The sequence below is a fragment of the Lonchura striata genome, chromosome 23 (genome assembly GCF_050655825.1).
Source record: "Lonchura striata isolate lonStrDom1 chromosome 23, ASM5065582v1, whole genome shotgun sequence".
Lineage (NCBI taxonomy): Eukaryota > Metazoa > Chordata > Aves > Passeriformes > Estrildidae > Lonchura > Lonchura striata.
This window is the reverse complement of record NC_140725.1, coordinates 4,059,886-4,080,237: the sequence shown is the minus strand read 5'-3', so window position 1 is coordinate 4,080,237 and position 20,352 is coordinate 4,059,886. Positions and strand designations below refer to the sequence as shown.

The window sequence follows — 20,352 nt, the reverse complement described above, 5'->3', positions numbered from 1 at the left end:
CAGCGATGAGGAGTGTGACAAATTTGGAAGGAAGGAGGATGCTCCAGGCCTTGGGAAAAAGATGCCACACAGTTTTTTTTTGGTGTGGAGTTTCAATAGGAAATGGTTCCCAGCTCTGCTCACCCAGAGCCTGGGGGATTCCTCCAGATGAGCCAGGGCAGGGATCTCAACTGGCTGCTCCGGAGATTGTCCCGGGCTCTGGCAGAGCTCCCCAGCAGAGCCAGCTGCTGCCCCCTCCCAGCCTGGGCTGCTGAATTTCCCACTCCGCTGAGCCCTGAGGCCCCATCCTGCTGGGACAGGCGGGAATAACCATCAGGCTGCAGATGAAGCTCATCAGGGGAATGAGAATTAAAACAAAAAAAAATCATTTACAGGGCTTTGAACTCGAGCCTCAGACAGCAGCACTAAGTGGACGCCCTGGCTGCTGCTCCTGGCTCACAATTAACAGCTTGGGTTGATCATAGCGGGGCAAACTCAGGGCTGATGGCCCAGAGCTCTGTGGCAGGGTGACAGCTCTGTCACAGTGTCCCCACTGCCTGCTCAGATCTGCCTGGATAGGGATGGAAGGAGGCTGGCTCATTAAGATCACAGGAGATTTAATTGCTTTTCCAGACACTGTATTGAGCTTCTGTCCTAGAGATGGTCTGGGGAGAACTCAGAGTGGTTTTTGTTCCTTTGCCCAAACCCTCTGGCCAGGACAGCTCCCTGAGATGTCCCCAGCATCATCCCTGGGGAATCTGGGCCAAAATCCTGCTTTTCATCCATGGCAGGAGCAGAGGACAAAGTCACCTCCCAAGTGCCTCATCTGGGTGCATCTGGTGATGTCTCCTTTCTTAACCCTTCCCTGGAACAGCAGCAGAGCCAGGAGCTGCCCTGGGATGGTTCCCTCAGCTCCAGAATCTGCCCTGGGATGGGATTGTTCCCTCAGGAGCTGCCCTGGGATGGTTCCCTCAGCTCCAGAATCTGTCCTGGGATGGGATGGTTCCCTCAGGAGCTACCCTGGGATGGTTCCCTCAGCTCCAGAATCTGCCCTGGGATGGGATGGTTCCCTCAGGAGCTACCCTGGGATGGTTCCCTCAGCTCCAGGAGCTGCCCTGGGATGGGATGGTTCCCTCAGGAGCTGCCCTGGGATGGTTCCCTCAGCTCCAGGAGCTGCCCTGGGATGGGATGGTTCCCTCAGGAGCTACCCTGGGATGGTTCCCTCAGCTCCAGAATCTGTCCTGGGATGGGATGGTTCCCTCAGGAGCTACCCTGGGATGGTTCCCTCAGCTTCAGGTGTCCTGGGATGGTTCCCTCAGGAGCTGCCCTGGGATGGTTCCCTCAGCCCCAGGTGTCCTGGGATGGTTCCCTCAGCTCTAGGAGCTGCCTGGGATGGTTTCCTCAACTCCAGGAGCTGCCCTGGGATGGGATGGTTCCCTCAGGAGCTACCCTGGGATGGTTCCCTCAGCTTCAAGTGTCCTGGGATGGTTCCCTCAGCCCCAGGAGCTGTGGGGACTCAGGGACACAAGAATGATCCCAAAAACTGCTCTTTGGGGGGGACTTTGGAGTGCCTGTGCCCAGCCCTGCCTGCACAGCCCCAGAGGAGCAGTGTTTGGCAGCAGAAAATCTCCCAGGGTAAACAGGCTGGGAAAACAGTGACTCACGGCTGGCTCGTGTGGGAGCTCGGCAGGAGGAGCAGAAAATCCTCAGCTTGGGGTTGTTCTGAGGCAGATCCACACAAATTTGGACAGGTTCCTACAGATTTTTGTCGATTTCCCACAGATTTTCTGCTGATCCACACAGATTTCACAGAGATTTCCATTTGCACAGATTCACCCGAATTCCCACAGATCCCTCGCAGATCCACCCAAATTCCCCCCAGTTTCTCACAGATTTTCTGCAGATCCACACGGATTTCACAGAGATTTCCATTTACAGAGATTCACTGAAATTCCCACAGATCCACTCAAATTCCCCCCAGTTTCTCACAGATTTTCTGCTGATCCACACAGATTTCACAAAGATTCATACAGATTTCCATTTACACAGATTCCCCACAGATTCACCAAAATTCCCACAGATTCCCCATAAATCCCTCCAAATTCCCCCCCAATTTCCCACAAATTTCCCACATATCCATACAGATTTCACAGAGATTCCCACAGATTTTTATTTACACAGATTCCCCAGAGATTCACACAGATCCCCCCAAATTCCTACAGATTCTCCACAGATCCCTCCAAATTCCCACAGATTCCCCACAGATCCCTCCAACTTCCCCCCAAATTTCCACAGATTTCCCACAGATTCCCCCAGATTTCCCACAGACCCACACAGATTTCACAGAGATTCACACAGATTTCCATTTACACAGATTTCCCACAGATCCCCCCAAATTTCCCCCAATTTCCCCCAGATTTTCTGCAGATCCATACAGATTTCAGAGATTCACAGAGATTTCCATTTACACAGATTCCCCACAGATTTTCACTCAAATTCCCACAGACTCCCCCCAAATTTCACCCAATTTCACACAGATTTCCCACAGATCCATACACATTTCACAGAGATTCACATCGGTTTATATTTACACAGATTCCCCAGAGATTCACACAGATCCCCCCAAATTCCCCCAGATTTCCCACAGATTCCCCCAGATTTCACAGATTTCTCAGAAGCAGAGAAAGCAGCAGATCCTGGGTAGATCCACATGGAATCACCACAGATTCCCACAGATTCCCCCCAAATTCCCCCAGATTTCCCCCCGATATTTACATTTACACAGATTATGAAGGAGGAGAGAAGCCTGGCTAGGAAATGTGATGGAAAGGGGGATGGTGTGCAGGTTGTAGTGAGTAACAACAGGTTGTAGTGAATAACAACAGGTTGTAATTATTAACAGCAGGTTGTCATGATTAGCAACAGGTTGTAATGATTAGAGCAGGTTGTAATGATTAACAACAGGTTGTAATGATTAACAACAGGTTGTAGTGAATAACAACAGGTTGTAATGATTAACAACAGGTTGTAGTGCATAACAGCAGGTTGTAATGATTAACAGCAGGTTGTAGTGATTAACAGCAGGTTGTAGTGAATAACAGCAGGTTGTAGTGATTAACAACAGGTTGTAATGATTAACAACAGGGAGAAGCCCCTTCTATTGCTGTTGCAAGGAAAGCTGAGCAGCTGTGGCCTCCAGAGGAGTCACCTGCACGTATGGTGTGGCCAGGGCAGGCGTGGGGTCACTGAAATGTGCTTTTGTGTCTCGGTGCAGCCGAGTGTGGCTCGTCGGTGACGGGAACCCAGGGTGTGCTGCTGTCCCCCAACTACCCCCTGAACTACAACAACAACCACGAGTGCATCTACTCCATCCAGAGCCAGCCTGGGAAAGGCATCCAGCTGAAAGCCAGGACCTTCGAGCTGGAGGCAGGAGATGTCCTCAAGGTAATTCTGGTCTCTAAATGCTCTAAAATTTTCATGGGGTTAGGTGGGAGTGACCTCTGTGTCACCCCAGGAATAGTCCAGTGCCATGGAGTGATTGCCATGGTGCTGGAGGATCAAATTTCCCCCAGAAATCTTCAAATTTGGAGGATCAAATTTCCCCCAGACCAGCTAAACTTCAGCTCTCACCTGTGGAATTGCACAGAAGGGTGAGGGTTTGAGCATTATTTTAGTGCTTTGAAGAATCAAGGCTGGTTTGTCCCAAAAAGGGGCTGATTGAAATGCAGAGCTCCAGACTCTTCTCAGATTATTCAAGCTCCAGGACTCTGTGGAGGAGGAGACAAATCCAGGCTGAGTTTTTTTATTAACCAAAGGAACGGTTTTGAAGGAGGCATTAATATTACAAGGATGTGCTGAGCCATCTTCCCAGGAATGCCTCTGTCCTCATTGAAGTGTCACACTCCAGGAGGGATGTAATCCACATTTCCAGCTCATAAACGACTGGAAAGGGAGGAAGATTTCCTCTTATTGCAAGGAATGAACTCCTTGTCACAGGAGTTGCGTTCTCCCAGCAGGTTTGTCATCAGCTGCTCATCTAAGGAAAGTTGCTATCGATCTCTGCTGCTGAGGAACTGCTCTTGGTCCTCACAAAAGGCAGGAAAAAAAAAACCATTTGTGTTTTTCTTAAATCACAGCGAATTCAAGGCTCATCTCTGAGTCAGTCTGGGGGAAAAATGTGGGTTTTTTCAGTGGCTGCTCCTTGGGAAAGAGAGCTGAGGAGATGCAGCTCTGTGTGCAGAGTAAATCAGGGAGCAGGAGGAGGGTGCAGATGCTCCAGGGTGTAAATCCAGCTCCTCGGGTGGGCAGCACTGTGCAGTTTCATCAAGTCAGACTTTCAGTGGAGATCCTTGGATCTCAGCTCGCATTGCCCAAAGGATTTGTCCCTTTTTGCACTTGAGGATCCAGGGACCACTCCTGGATCACTTGTGGGACAAATCCTGAGGGGTTAGAATTGCTTTTCCAGCCTGATGCTGGAATTCAGAGTGGGGTTGGTTGCTTCCTTCCCTTTTCCCTCCAGTACCTGGGATCAGCTCAGTGCCAGGAGCAAATTCCTTGATTTGAGGTGACCCCAAATCAGGGCACTTCCTGGGAGCTGCTGGCTCTTCCCAGGAAGCTGCTCCCCCAAAAAAACCCAAATAGCCCAGGGTGCTGCTGTGAGGAGAGCAGGGACAAGGTGGGATAAATTCCTCCTCATTTCTCTAGTTCTAGAGCTCAGTGGAACTGCAGAGAAATCCTGGAATGGTTGGGGTGGGAAGGGACCTTTAGGATCATCCAGTGCCACCCCTGGATGGGCAGGGACACCTTCCACTGTCCCAGGTTGCTCTAAGCCCCATCCAACCTGGCCTTGGACACTTCCAGGGATCCAGGGGCAGCCATCTCTGGGCAGTGATGGTTGGATCCCTGGAATAGTGCAGGAATGGTTTTTCCAGGCTGGATTTCTTGTTCCCCCCAGGTCTACGATGGCACCAACAGCTCTGCCCGGCTGCTGGGCACCTTCAGCCGCTCAGAGCTGCTGGGCACCAGCATCAACAGCACCTCCAGCTCCATGTGGCTGGAGTTCATCACCGACACTGCCAACACCAGCAAAGGCTTTGAGCTGCAGTTCTCCAGTGAGTTTCAGTCCCATGTGTGCTGGCAGTCCCACAGCTCAAGGTGTATTTTTGTGGTTTTTGTGTTGCCCGTGAGCAAAGAGTCCTTCCTGTGGTGATCTTGTACCCAAAGGGGAGTTGGAGCGTGGGAGAGCACAGCATGCCAGGATTACTGAGGGTGGCAAAGCCCTCCAAGCCCATCCAGTGCCTGATCCCCACCTTGTCACTGAGTGCCACACGCAGGCATTCCTTGGACACCTCCAGGGATGGAGACTCCAAACCTCCCGGGGCACCCCCTTCCACCCTTTCCATGGAGAAATTCCTGCTGATGTCCAGCCTGAGCCTCCCCTGGCACAGCTCGAGGCCGTTTCCTCTTCTCCCTGTCCCTGTTCCCTGGGATATGCTCAAACCTTTCCTGTCAAGGCTGTAGCGATCCAGAAATTCAGATCAAAACTCCACCATTAATTAAAACCCCGCCAGTTTCTAATATGGTCCCCAACACATGGGGAAGAAAAGAAAGAAGAAAACACCACCGTGGCTTTGTGTGAGACCCTCCTGACTGTGAAATTCCCAGTGCCAACAGCTGCCCTTCCTCCCTGCTGCAGGTTTCGAGCTCATCAAGTGCGAGGACCCCGGCATCCCCCAGTTTGGGTACAAGGTGCACGACGAGGGACACTTCGCTGGCAGCTCGGTGTCCTTCAGCTGCGACCCTGGCTACACCCTGAGGGGCACCAGGGTGCTGGTGTGCCTGACAGGGGAGAGGAGGGCCTGGGACCAGCCCCTGCCAACCTGCGTGGGTGAGACACCTCCTCCTCCTCCTCCTCCTGGGAGAGATTTCCTTGGATCCCACACCCTGAACACCCTTGGTCCCGGCTTTGCTGATCCACTGACATTAACTCTGCTGTTAATTGCTCATCTGCACTAATTAAGTTGTGTGTGGTAAAGGTCCTTGAGATGGGGACACCTCCTGCCCTGCCAAAACTTCAAAGAAATTATTTCCTTGTGGGTTCCCCACCCTGACCACCCTGGTCCCGGCTTTGCTGATCCACTGACATTAACTCTGCTGTTAATTGCCCAGCTGCACTAATTAATGTGGTGAGGATCCTGTGTGAGATGGAGAGCACTTGAAGCAGCTTTAGCAGGAAATACGCTGCCCTAAACACACATTTGACAAGGGTTTTTTGCTTCCTTGTCCTTTCCCAGCCCTTGTCCTTTCACTCCGGACGTGTTGAAGTGAGTGGCACCTCCTGATAGTGACATCAACGTGTGTCCTGGCATGTGACAGCTCAGAGCCAGGTTTATTTGAGAGCTGCCTGACACCTGATCCCATCCCCAGACATTTCAATTCCCTTCGCAGAGATCCCTTTCACCTGCAGCTTTTCCTGCCTGGAAAATTCTGATTCGGGGTTTTGTGTGTTAAATGAATGGGGCTGATTGCTGATTCCTGTCCTGCTGTGCCCAGGACATGGGGAACTTGTTGGACACCGAGTCCCCTGGGTGATCTCCACCCCCAGGGATGTGCTCAGCCCCTGGCACTCCGTGTTCTCTCTCCCAGGAGGCAGGACCATTCCTTGGCTGGGATTTTAGCCTCATTTTTTGATGCAAAAAGATAAATCTCTGTCATTTGTGCATTTTCTTAACCTTCACCCTGTTTGCTCAGCATGTGTTGGATATGAGGCCGTGTCTGGAATGTGTGGAAATTAAAAAGAAATGAAAGAAAGCTGAAAGAAGTTAAAATTACAGCATTTGAATGGATATGTTATGGAAATTATTCCAAATCCTCACGTTCTTTGCAGTTCATTTACAGCGACATTTACAAGCTCTTTGGCTTCTTATCCTTCATTTTCTGATGAATCCAAGCAGAGGAGCAGAGCTCCTTCACCCTCCACGTGCTGAGCAGGGAAGAAGGATCCTGGCAGACTCTGCCTTTGCTCCCTGGGGATTCACAAAGGTGGAGGGAAGCTTTGCCAGGTGTTCAGAACAAGCACAGAAATGCAGAATAATTCTGATAACTCAGCTGAATTGAACAATTCTCTTCATCTTCTTAAGCTTTTAGAATCCCTGGGAAAAGCCAGGAATAATCTCTGTTGCGGGGTGAGATTGCTGCCAAGCAAAAGCCACAGAAACCACGAATCTTCTCCCTAACCCCATCAATATTTTTGTTGCAGCTGAGTGCGGAGGGACAATCAGAGGAGAGGCCTCAGGACGGATCCTCTCCCCAGGATATCCAACTCCCTACGACCACAACCTCAACTGCATCTGGACCATCGAGGCAGAGCCCGGATGCACCATTGGGTGAGAGCTGTGGTTTGGCTTCTTTCCCACATGGAGCTGATTTTTCCAGGTCAATAATTCCATAAAAGCAATGGGGGAGAAGCTCCTGTCACTCTGAGAGGGACCAGCAGGGAGAAGTCACTGCTTTGCTTTCAGAATCAGGGAATGGTTTAGGCTGGGTGACTCTGTGGTCCCAGCCATCCTGCTTAGCCCTGGCATGCCTGAATTTCCCTTCATTTCCAACCAATGGATCAGAAAAAGACCTTTAAAAAACAAGGCTTTAGCAAAAGGGAGGGGTGAAGTTAGGTGGCTGAGACCTTCAGAAGATCTGTTGTGTTCCTGGTGGGTAGGAACATGTTCTTGTTTTTCAGTTTCTTCCTTTTGTCCTCTTGAAGGGAAGTTTCTGGAGGCACAGTATGTAACCACAGAATCACAGAATGGTTTGTGCTGAGAGGGACATTAAAGCCCACCTTGTTTCTGCCTCTCTCTGAAAGGCAAGGACACCTTCCACTAAACCAGGTGGCTCAAAGACCCATCCAACCCGGCCTTGAACACTTCCAGGGGCAGCTACAACTTCTCCTGGCAATTTGAGGCAGTTTGATCAGTGTCTGTAATTGTCCTAATGCTCTCAGGGGAGGGCATGAAGTCATTGGGGTGGTTCCTCTTCAGCAGCTGAACTATTTTACTTTCAGACATTTCCCACCAGCCCAGGCTGCTCGGAGCCCCCAGTGGCATCACTGCTCCTCTGCTTTCAGCCCTGGGTGGTGACACCACACCACGTCCTGGTCCTGCCTGTGGTGTTCCTGAGCTGAAATATCCCAGAGCTTTGGTGTCCATGGACAGCTTTCCACCCCTCTCCTTACCGGGATGCATCCAGATTCAAACCTTTTTTTCCCACCACATCGATGAGGAACTTGCCAAAAGTGCTGAATGGCCACATGACACAATCCTGGAGTGAGGGTGTTGTAGGAAATCCCAGGGAATGTCCCAGGATCCAGGCAGTTCCTGCTCCCTGATCTTTCACTGCTGCCCCACCACCCCCACGGTGATGTTTGCCCAGCCCTGCCAAGCCCTTCAGGGCTGCCCTGGGTGTTCCCACAGAATCCAGGCTGGCCGAAGCCCACAGAAAACTGGAATATTTGGGCAAGCCAAGCTTTGACTCAGTGGTGGGATTTGAGGGGCAGAAATGGACCTTAAAATTCTATAATAATAATAATAATAATAATAATAATAATAATAATAATAATAGTTACAATCCTCTCCCAGCATCTCCCATCAGAGCTCCCAGTGCTTGCCAGCCATTCCTGCCTCATCCCCATCCTGAATTCCTTCCCTCTTAATCCCATTTTTCCTCCCTGCTGCCCCAGCACCCATCACCTCTCCAGCACAGCCTGTCCCTCCGGGTGAGCTCCGGGCTGCTTTTAGCCCTTGGAGTTCTGCTGGAGACAGGTTTGGTCTGGTGTTTTCATTTTTATTTAATGCAGAAATTCCCTCCATTAGCGCTGCCCTTTGGAATGGCTCAATAATGGATGGGTTTGGGTGTGAACAGAGGAGAAAAAGCAAAGCCAAAGCAGCTGAATCCCTGCACAGGCAACTTCCACTTGAAACCTCCTCTATTTTTATTCTCCTGGAGAAGGTTTTTACAGGACAAAGTAGAGAGGTCTCTTTTTCCCCTCATCCAAAGGCTGCTTCAGCAACTTTGCTCTTGTAATCCCTAAAAGCGCCCACATGAGCAGAGGTTTGGGATCAACCAAAGGCTTGGAAGAGGCCAGGAGAGAGAGAAGGTTCCAGGAGGTATCGGAGCCACACAAACCTGGTGACCCTGCCTTTCCCAGAGCTCCCTCTCCCTGCCCCTTCACTTCCCAGCTCCAGCAGCACAGATGATCTCAGGGGAGTGGGGAGAGCACATTCCCAGCAACTTCATTTTTATGGTAATCCATTGGAAAAATAATCCTCTTCACGCATGATACAATTGTATAAAGCTCTCATTTATAACTTACATGAAAATTAATCACCAGAGCTTTTGGAATGAAGCTGTATCTGCACAGCACGAGGGGAAGGGCAGGAGGGTGAGACGGGGAGAAAAATGAGTCTGCACTTCAGAGGCATGCAAGGGAAAGGGCTGCTCCTGCAGAGGGGATGAATTCGGGGTATGGAGTGCCTTGGCTGGGCTGGGAGAGCTGGGGGAGAGGAGGAAGGAGGAGGATGTGCTGGAAAATGGATGGGAATTCCTTGCCCAGCTGGGAGCAGGGAACACAGAGACACGGCAGAGGTGGGTTGTGGTCCATCCCTGATCCCAGCGTTGTCAAAATCCACTGATGTCGTTAATTCATCCCATTTTCATGGGTATTGACAGCTTCCACTTTCCAGAGTTTCATCTAAAAACAAGAGTGAGAAAATACCCAGAGCGGGAAGTGATCCCAAAAGGATCATCCAGTGCAGCTCCTGGCCCTGTCCAGACACCCCAAAACCCCACCCTGTGCATCCCAAACGCTCCTGGAGCTCTGGGAGTCCTGGAAATGTGACCAATTCCAGCATTTTGGGATGTTCCACTTCCCAGGGACAGGATATTGAACAGCTTTCAAGCTGGGGAAGCCTCTCTGGGGCATGGGAAGTGGTGGCTGTGGTGGCACCTCTGTGCCAGGGGCGTCCCAACCTTGCACAGAAAGGCCAAAGTCAGAGCTTGGATGGGGAATGTCCACATAAAAACACCTCGGGATGGTCACTGGGGTTGTGGGGAGCTCTGGGAAGAGCTCCTCAAGGTTGTTCACACTCTCAGGGCAGAGCTGGGCTCTCCTCTCCGCTCCTTGCTAAGCTGCCAGAACTTCCCCTCTCTCACATTTATATAAATATAATCTCCCCAGTTTTGAATTTGCTTTTTTAAAATTTTTCCCCTGCATTTCCATGCCTGTAACTGAGCAGTTTGGATTGTCAGAGTGCAGGAATAGAACTCCTTTCCCCTCAGGAATAGAATCCCTTTCCCTTCCATTGTCTGCTGAAGCCGGGGCTGGTCTCGCACGTCAGGCTGAGGGCAAAGCTGAGATGTGCCTGTGGAATAGATGGATTTGCTCCAGAGAACTCCAGATCTGATATCCCAGCAGATCCCAGGCACTGGACAGCCTGTCCCATGGATCACCTGAAGCTGAATCCCATGGATCACCCCTGGCACAGCCTGAAGTTGATTTTTCTCAAATAAAGGGGAGTGCTTTAGGCAGCCCCGGAGCTGCTGGTGGCAGTTCCAGGGTGTCCCCCCACCCCTGGCAGCCTGTCCCTCATCCCAAGGTCTCCAGGGATGAGTTTTTTCCAGCATTTCTGCCTCACTGGGCCCAGTTAAGGCTGGGAACAATCGTAATCACACCAAGGCAGCCGTGGAGAACAGCTCTGCACCATCCATCCTGATTTTCCTCAAGCCTGGCTTTATTTCTCTTTGCTCAAGGTCTCTGCTTGGGAGATTTATGGTTCAGCTCTTTTGGTTTCTCCCAGCTTCTGTGGGCATCATTTTGGTGCTGAGGATTTTGCAGTGGGGCTTTTTTTTTTCTCCCCTTTTTTTTTATGGCTCTCCTCTGATTTATTTATGTTTGCCCCAGATAAATGGGAAAGCAGCCAAGTGAAAGCTTCCCTGTTTCTCTCCGTGGGCTGGCAGGGATTTCAGCACAGCACCTGATGGGTTTGTTTTTTACAGATTTTTTTTTTTTCCTGTTTCTGGGTTTCTGTCCCCGTTTCACACTGGGGTTGAGTTGCCCATGGTTGGCCTGATTTTGGTGTGCCGGAGGGAAAATGGGGCAGTGACAAACAGGGACATGGAAATTCCTCCTCTCCCGGTGGGATTGGAGCGCAGGAGTGGAAGGGATCAGCTCCTGCTCCATCCCCAAGGAATGGTCACATTCCCAAGGCTGCCAGAGCTCCAGGAGGGTTTGGACAACACCCTCGAGGACAGGGTGGGATTTGGGAATGTCTGGGATTGGATTTGATGATCCCTGTGGATCCATTCCCACTCAGAACAATCAGAACTGCATCCTTCAGCTGGTCACCGTAACCAGGGCTGGATCCTGTTCTTGGGTGGTTCTTCTGACCTGGGAGGAGCCCTTGGAAAAGCCTGGATCCATCTGCTCCCCATCCCACAGCAGAGCTGGGCCTGGGGAGGAGTAGGGATGTGTTGGGATCATGTCTGTCCTGTCCTGGAGTGCCACCAGCCCTCGCCCGGGCACGGAGGGACCTCCTGCCTCTCCCTTGGGTCCATCACTGGCCCAGACCCAGCAGGAATTCCCTCACCATGGGGCCTCCTGCGGCTTTCCCTCAGGAATTCCCTGTGGAAGTGCCTTGGCTGAAGGCCTTGAGCTCTCTCCAGGACAGACCCAGCTTTGAAATGCAGAGGAAGGGAATGAAATTTGCCATCAGAACATCAAAATAAACCCTCAGTGTCAGCTCACTGTCACCTTCATAACTCCTGTTTCCCCTCCCTTCCCTTCCTGGTGTGGATTTTGGAGCTCTTCCTCATTTTCTCTCAATTCTCTGCTGAAGTTCCTCTGTTTGCTGACCTAATTCTGCAACATCCAGACCTTCCTAAAATACATCAAAATCCTGAAGGTGCTGCAATCCAGCATCAGAATTGGCTGCCTGAATGTGGCACAAACCCATTCCAGGCCTGAATTCCAGAGGAGACAAAACATTCCATGTGAGCCTGGCTGCCTGAATGTGGCACAAACCCATTCCAGGCCTGAATTCCAGAGGAGACAAAACATTCCATGTGAGCCTGGCTGCCTGAATGTGGCACAAACCCATTCCAGCCTGAATTCCAGGTGTTTTTTGCCCCACAGGCTCCACTTCATGGTTTTCCACACCGAGGAGTTCCATGACGTGCTGCGGATCTGGGACGGGCCGGTGGAGAACGGGATCCTGCTGAAGGAGATGAGCGGCTCGGGGCTGCCTGGGGACATCCACAGCACCTTCAACTCTGTCATCCTGCAGTTCAACACCGACTTCTTCACCAGCAAACAGGGCTTTGCCATCCAGTTCTCAGGTGGGATGTGCAGGGGTTCCTCAAAAACCTCACCAAAAGCAGAGGGAAAACCCCAACCAAAACCCAAGGAAAAAATCCAACCAAACCCAGAGGAAAACCCAACCAAACCCAAGGGAAAAATCCAACCAAAACCCAAGGGAAAAACCCAACCAAACCCCCGAGGGAAAAATCCAACCAAACCCAAGAGAAAAATCCAACCAAACCCAAGAGAAAAACCCAACTAAACCCAGAGGGAAAAACCCAACCAAACCCAGAGGGAAAATCAGCCACACCCAGAGGGAAAACACCAACCAAACCCCAAGGGAAAATCCCAACCAAACCCAAGAGAAAAATCCAACCAAACCCCAAGGGAAAATCCCAACCAAAACCTAAGGGAAAACCCCAACCAAAACCAAGGGAAAAATCCAACCAAACCCAGAGGAAAAACCCAACCAAACCCAGAGGGAAAAATCCTACCAAACCCAGAGGGAAAATCCCAACCCAGAGGGAAAACCCCAACCCAACCCAGAGGAAAAACCCCAACCAAACCTCAGCCCTGCAAACACATTCTTTTCAATTAATTAGGGTGATATATTCCAATATTTACAGTGTCCCAGGTTTGTGCAGTTGTTTTGGAGTGATAATAAACAGGGAGTGGTTGGGTGAGAGATGATGTGACTTTCCCTGGGCTGAGACACATTGACACATCTTCCCAAGTTTGTTATTTTTTTCCATAACTTTCTGACCAGGGTGCTTTGCTTGGCTGGGGGAACAAGCCAACATTTTGGGGAGAATTTCTGCTGGGTTTCAGACCTTTGGGGTGACTCAGACAGAGGCAGAGCTTTGTGTCACCCAACACAGCAGTGCCATCCTGGGGTTTTTTTGCCAGATTTGTGTCTCGTCCTGCCAGGAAGGACCAGCCTGGGCTGTTAACTTCCTTATCTCCAGCTGCACAGAAAGAGAGGGATTTCCTCTGGCTCTTTCAAGAGCAGCTTTCTCTAAACTGCCTGAGTGTAACAGACTCTCATCAACTTAGCAGGAAATAAGCTCCTGATCTGGAGCTGGGCTTTATTGACTGCTCCTGCTCAAAGCCTTTGTTCAGCAGGTGTGACTAAGCAGCCAGACCTGAGCTCAGACCTGTCCACTTTGGGATCTCGGGAGCTTTAATGAGGTGGATAAGCTCACAAAACTCCTATTACTCCAGGATTTTCCCTGCTGGTAAATCCTTGTGCTGTTGGCAGACCTTGAGCTCAGGCGGCAGCGAAGCTTCGCCTGTCCCCAGCTCAGGGGACATCTCAGACCTCAAAGAGAGGCAGCAACAAGTCTGGAATGGAAACAAACACATTTCTGAAAGGTCAGGCTTGATGCTTCACAGATCTTGAGGCTGAATTTCTCTGCCACCCAGGGGAAAGCGTGAAGTGCTGGTGGCTGAGTTGATTTTGCAGCATGTGCCTGGCACAGAACTCTCCAAAAACACCGAGGAAGATCAGTGGGTGTCTGGCCTGATGGAGTAAACAGGCATTTGCACAATTCTACATCAAAGAGCTCCCTGGGTGCTGCTCTTGAACTTGCTGGTCCCCAGAGCCTTTCCCAGCTGGAGTGGCAGATGCTCAGAGCAAAGGGAAAGGCACTTTTTGTGTGTGGGAGAACTTCAGGGGATGCTGAGGGAGGAGGGCTGGGGGAACAAGGCACGGCCTGGATGTCTGGGCAAGGACAGAGCCTCAGGACAGCTGGTGCTGCAGGCCTGGTGTTAAATAAACATTGCTATTCAAGAGTGCTCTTAATTCCCTTCAGTTTCCACAGCCACCTCCTGCAACGACCCAGGAATCCCCCAGAACGGGAGCCGGAGCGGGGACAGCAAAGAGGCCGGGGACTCCATCACCTTCCAGTGCAACCCCGGCTACGCCCTGCAAGGGGAGGCCCAGATCACCTGTGTGCAGATCGAGAACAGGTTCTTCTGGCAGCCAGACCCGCCCACCTGCACAGGTACGGGCACGGGGACACACCTGGGCACGGGGACACAGAGCCCTGTCCTGGCACAGGGACACACATCTGTGACCTGGGCATGGGGATACAGATCTGTGACTGGTCATGGGGACACACATCTGTGACCTGGGCACGGGGACACAGGGCTCTGTCCTGAATTCATGGACAAAGGGCCCTGTCCTGGGTACATGGACACAGATCCATGACCTGAGCACAGGGACACAGATCCATGTCCTGAATCCATGGGCACAGATCCATGTTCTAAACCCATGGGCACAGATCCATGTCCTGAATCCATGGACACAGATCCATGTTCTGAATCTATGGACACAGATCCATGTTCTAAACCCATGGGCACAGATCCATGTCCTGAATCCATAGGCACAAATCCATGTCTTGAATCCATGGACAAAGATCCATGTTCTAAACCCATGGGCACAGATCCATGTCCTGAATCCATGGACACAGATCCTTGTTCTAAACCCATGGACACAGCTCCATGTCCTAAATCCATAGGCACAAATCTATGTCCTGAACCCATGGACACAGCTCCATGTCCTAAATCCATAGGCACAAATCCATGTCTTGAATCCATGGATACAGCTCCATGTCCCAAATCCATGGACACAGATCCATGTCCTGAACCCTATTGTAAAATTTCACCCCACCCATCTTAAAAAATTAAGAAATATTTTTAAAATACCCTTCAGATCTGCAGAGCTGTGATAAAAAAAGCTGATTTTCTAATACTTCAAATTATACTTCAATTGTTTATAGTTTATTTTTAATCCAGTTTTAACATAAAGTGACAAAGGATTTGGAGGAAGAATCAGTGAAATATCAGTAACTGGGGGAGAGGCAGCTTGGTTGGAGCTAAACTGGGAAAATTCAGTGTTAAATTTAGGGCTGATTTGGGGTATTTAGCATTTCAAATGTGTTTTCCCCTCTTTGTGGCACAACTGCCAAACAATCCGGGCTGGGAGAACCCCGGGAGGTTTGGGCCATTTGAAGTCTGCATCCCTCCCCATCCCAGGCAGCGCTGGCTGGGTCCAGCTCCTGCTTCAAATCTTTGGAGACTCTGGGTGGGATTTTCAAAGGAATCCGAGGGTGTTGAACACTTGTCTCCCTCAGGCTTTTCAAAAATGAGTCCTTAGATTTCGGTTTCTTCGGAGTTTTCCCCTGACATTGCAGTCTGGGAGGGGAAACACCCTTGGGGTTCAAATTAGGGTGAATGGGCACAAAGAGATGTTGGTGGGTTCTTCCAAGGCATTTTTGGGAGACTTTCAGCCAAATTTTCCATGTCTGTGCTATGATTTCCTGGTGTGTCCCAGAGGAACAAAAGTTCTCTGTGCCTGAGTCTGGACTTGGGTGGAGCAGTTGTTTCAAAGTTTTGGAAAAGAGTCTCTAATCTCTATTTGGATATTTCTAGACCAGGCCCACTGGGTTTTTCCTGCTATTTTTCTTTATCAAAGCCCACAGGACAATCCCATGTGCTCATTCCTTGATGGAAATTCCTTCCAAGGTTTATCCCATCATTTTTGTCCCACCCCAGCTCATTTCCCACTCTGTAGCTGCTGTCAGACCCCCCCGCCCAAGCTGTGCTCTCCTTGCTCTCATCCCATCCCAAATGTTGGAGAGTCGGTGGTTATTCCAAGGTATTTTTGGGAGACCTTCAGCCAAATTTTCCATATCTGTGCTGTGGTTTCCTGGTGTGTCCCAGAAGGAAAGCATTTCTCCATTCTTGGACTTTGAGAAGGTCTCTCATCCCTACTATGACATTTCTAGTCCATCCCCACTGGGTTTTACCTGATATTTTTCTGGATGTTTTTCTTTATCAAAGCCCACAGGATAATCCCACGTGCTCACTCCTTCATGGAAGATCCTTCCAAGATTTATCCCATCATTTTCAGACCCCCTTCCTCTCACCCCATCCCAAATACATGAGGGTCGATCTGGGAAATCTCGGAGCCCTCACAAGGAGCCTGCAGCAAAAACCAACAGGAAAAAATATCACTCATGTTTTGCCACGGTAGAGAAACACGAGCAGGCACTTTGAGCCTTAAAAAAAGTAAAAATTGATTTTTCAATCAGCTTGGCATTTAATGTGCTGGGAAGTGGAGTAAACACGACCGAGCCATTTAGGCCCAGACGTGTTTTCACCTCGTTACAAGCGAACAGGCCTTGACAGGGAGTTCCATAAATGCAGCAGAAAAGTGGAAGATCTCCCTCCCTCTCCTCCTGGCTCCTCATTTTCAGGTTTTAGGAAGGTGCTGGTGGCACCCAGAGCTCTGTTTGTCCCTTGTGGAATGACAGAGCCACCACAGCCTCAGGCCACCCGTGAGCCTCAGGGTCACTTCCCACTAAAATATCCCGGGATTCTGTGCTATCTCAAGCCTCTCTGTCTGTCACATCTCCATCTTTTTCCATTCCTGCTTCCCTGTGAAAAAATGCATAATTTATGATTGGCTTTTCGCAAATGTTACGATGAATAGTATATGTGCAATGTTGGAAAGTTGTGCTGTATTAATTCTGTTAAGTAGTGTGTTAAATATCGTTTTAGGTTACAACATAACGTTGAAATAGAAACTCTGCGATGTAGAATTTTTTTATTAACTCAAGCAAGAGATGAGATAATCAAGAAACTTCACAGAGAGATGGCAGTGACTTGGGGCCCATAGAGTTCCTGCCTCCTTATCAGAAAAGAGAAACATTCTTCCACCTTCTCTCCATCTTTATGGAACCACCATGATTAAGGGGAAGAAGTTGACAAAATCCAGAAAAGTTCTCAATTTGCAAGGGATTTATGCATCATGTATGAGATAGATGAATATGCAACAGGCTGTTGGTTTTAAGGTTATTCCTTTGTTCACAAGGGATGCTTGTTGTGACTGAGTGTCCGAGAGCATCCGGACATCCATAATTCTTTACTTTTTATTGCCTTGTAACTGTCCTAACTCTAAACTTTATTACTCTAATTGTATTACTATTTTTATAACCATTTTGTTATTTTTAAAATCTTAACAACCAAGCGACTGGCGTGTTTCACACTCCCATTTGCTGCCCCGGGAGTCTCGCTCCAAAGCCTCATCACCCGCGGTGGTTTTCCTGCAGCTCCGTGTGGCGGGACCCTGACGGGCCCGGCTGGGGTGATCCTGTCCCCGCAGTACCCGGAGCCGTATCCCCCGGGGAAGGAGTGCGACTGGAAGCTGACGGTGTCCCCCGACTACGTCATTGCCCTGGTGTTCAACGTGTGAGTACACAAGGCTTGGGATTTGTGCTATTGCTGATTATGAGATTGGAAAAAGCTTTCGTCTTTTTGCCTTGTTGCTGAAGAAGAAGTTATAGTTTGTGCTGGTTTTTAGGGTTGTTGATTTTTGTTTATTTATTACATGTTCTGCCACCCTGCCGCAGGTTTCTTTTGCAGGGCAGCGTGTGGGGCTCTGCCCTCAGTGGGATGTGACAAACATTAAATACCAGAAACTCCCTGGGCTGCATTTACAAGAACGTGCCAATATCTGTCACCTACGTTGGACAGTGTGTCCCCAGCCTGAACCAACAGAAAAATGCCAACACCACAGTGAGACATGGAGGGCATGAAGAAGGAGAAAAAGGACAAGGCACACCCAATTTCCTCCAGCTTGTGCCCTTTGGACCCCTCATCTAGAATCCTAAAATTTTACTTTTGCACCCATGCCACACTTAATTATTACTGATATCAAACACTCAGAGCTTGTAATCCATCCTGTAAGATTGAAAACTCTTTTCCATGGACAGAGATCACAGACAGTGTCTCTGGGGGCTCTGTCCAGGGGGGTTCCTGAGCCCTGCCAGGGTCCCAGGGCAGCCAGAGGGAAATTCTGGATTCCCACACACAAGGGTTGGGGGCTGTGGCCCTGGGGACACAAAGCAGGGAGAGATCACCCAGGTGTGGATGTCTGAACTCTGGGAAGGAACCAACCCAAGGCTGTTAGAACTGTCCCATGCCCCTGGATAATCTGTTCCCAGAGATGATGCTCATATTCCACATCCTTTTGTACACCATTCACTTGGATCACCTGGTGCAGCTGCTGTGGACAGGAAACCGTGGCATCACCTGATTTTTGGTGCAGAGAAGCAAAAGCCAGACCTGTGGGCTTTACAGTTTCTCCTTCCACACCTTCCCCAAAATCTGAGAGTCCCTGATTTAATGCAGCTCCTCTTTGATACAGAGAACATGCTGGGCTGCAGGAATCCCTGCAGCAGCTCCGGCTCTGTCTCTTGACTCCATCCCCATTCCTGCACTCCTCACCCGTGGGATGGAAGCAGCAGTGTCCTCTGCCAGGCAGGATTTTGGAGCAGGAGCAGCTGGCAGGAATGTCCAGCTTGGCAGAACTTTGCAGCAGGAGCAGCCAGTCCCTTCCCTGGGGTTCCACATCCCAGCACCTCAACCCGGAGCTCTCCAGGGACGTGTCCCCACTCCAAGCCCTCCTCTTTTGCTTTTGCAGCTTCAGCCTGGAGCCTGGCTATGATTTCCTGCACATCTACGACGGGCCTGACTCCCTGAGCCCCCTGATTGGGAGTTTTTATGGCTCCCAGCTCCCAGAAAGGATCGAGAGCAGCAGCAACAGCCTTTTCCTGGCGTTCCGGAGCGACGCCTCCGTCAGCAACGCCGGCTTCGTCATCGAGTACACAGGTGAGGGCTGGGGGCACACCTGGCCCAGCAGCCACCTGGGGCTGTCCCTGGGCTTATTCCCAGGTTATCCCACTTTATTGGAGCAATCTCTCATTAGGAGAGGCTCTAGATGCTGTGGAAAACTCCTCCCAGGGGGAATTCTGGTGTTTTGCCACCCCCGAAGCAGAGGGTGGAGAAAGGGAGGGAGGGAGGGTGTCCAAAGCAGTGGGAGGAGAGAGGGAGGTGAAGATGGATGGAGTGAAACAGGAAAAGAGGAAAAGTGGTGCTCAAAATACCCAAAATTTGTGCATCAAGATGCCACTGAGCCCAGGAGAAGCCAGGATTTCAGGATTTAAAGGCTGAGGATGCAAATGTGTGATGGGCAGTGGGGATTGACCAATCTGTGGCTCCCAAAACAGAGAATTGGTGCTCTGGGGGAAAAAAAAAATCCCATCCTCTTGTACCCCATCCACTTGGATCACCTGGTGCAGCTGCTGTGGCATCACCTGATTTTTGGTGCAGAGAAGAAAAAGCCAGACCTGTGGGCTTTACAGTTTCTCCTTCCACACCTTCCCCAAAATCTGAGAGCCCCTGATTTAATGCTTAAGCACACTTGAATTGTTCCCAGAGCCACTGCTCTCAGAAAAGCCCTCATCTTTAATGAGCAATTTCCAAATGACAAAAGAGCTGGATTAATCAAAGCCTCTAATTATATTGCAGGCAGGAAAAAAATAAGAGAAAGAGGGGAAAAAAAAACCAACAACAAAAAAAAGCTGTTAGAAGAAGAAGGAAAGAAATATCTAAGTCCTGACAGCTCTCTAGTGTTCCCTGGAATTTTTATGTGGAAATGGGATTTTAAACTCTGCAGGGCAGAGAATTTTTTATTCTCTACCTGCCAGGAGGGTGGAGCAAGGTGGGGTTTGGCCTCTGCTCCCAGGGAACAGGGACAGGATGAGAGGGAGCAGCCTCCAGTTGTGCCAGGGGAGGCTCAGGTTGGACATCAGCAGGAATTTCTGCATGGAAAGGTGTCAGACCTTGGAAGGGGTGGAATCCTCACCCCTGGAGGTGTCCAAGGAATAAATGAGGAAATCCCAGACTGGTTTGGGTTGGAAAGGACCTTAAAACCCACCCAGCTCCATAGGCAGGGACACTTCCACTATCCCAGATTGCTCCCGGGTCCATCCAGCCTGGCTTTGGACACTTCCAGGGATGAGGAATCCACGATTTCCCTGTGCCAGGGCCTCCCCATCTCAAATATGATTTGTCCTTGTGGCACTCGGTGACAAGGTGGGGATGGGTCACGGCTTGGACTTGATGATCCTGAAGGGATTTTCCAGCCTCAGCAATCCTGGGATTGTGTGAAATCATAGTTT

General features: G+C 50.2%; 1 protein-coding gene across 4 annotated transcripts in view; it reads left to right on the top strand.

Annotated features, from left to right (window-relative positions):
• Positions 1 to 20,352, top strand: part of CSMD2 (CUB and Sushi multiple domains 2) — a 289,568-nt gene that overhangs the window by 199,144 nt on the left and 70,072 nt on the right. For all 4 annotated transcript variants that reach the window (XM_085559781.1, XM_085559782.1, XM_077788452.2 and 1 more), the window contains 8 exons: positions 3,254 to 3,423; positions 4,934 to 5,090; positions 5,675 to 5,866; positions 7,238 to 7,364; positions 12,161 to 12,363; positions 14,137 to 14,328; positions 17,440 to 17,578; positions 18,813 to 19,000. In XM_085559781.1, the coding sequence (XP_085415907.1) occupies positions 3,254 to 3,423; positions 4,934 to 5,090; positions 5,675 to 5,866; positions 7,238 to 7,364; positions 12,161 to 12,363; positions 14,137 to 14,328; positions 17,440 to 17,578; positions 18,813 to 19,000 (1,368 nt within the window). The remainder of the gene's footprint in view (positions 1 to 3,253; positions 3,424 to 4,933; positions 5,091 to 5,674; positions 5,867 to 7,237; positions 7,365 to 12,160; positions 12,364 to 14,136; positions 14,329 to 17,439; positions 17,579 to 18,812; positions 19,001 to 20,352) is intronic.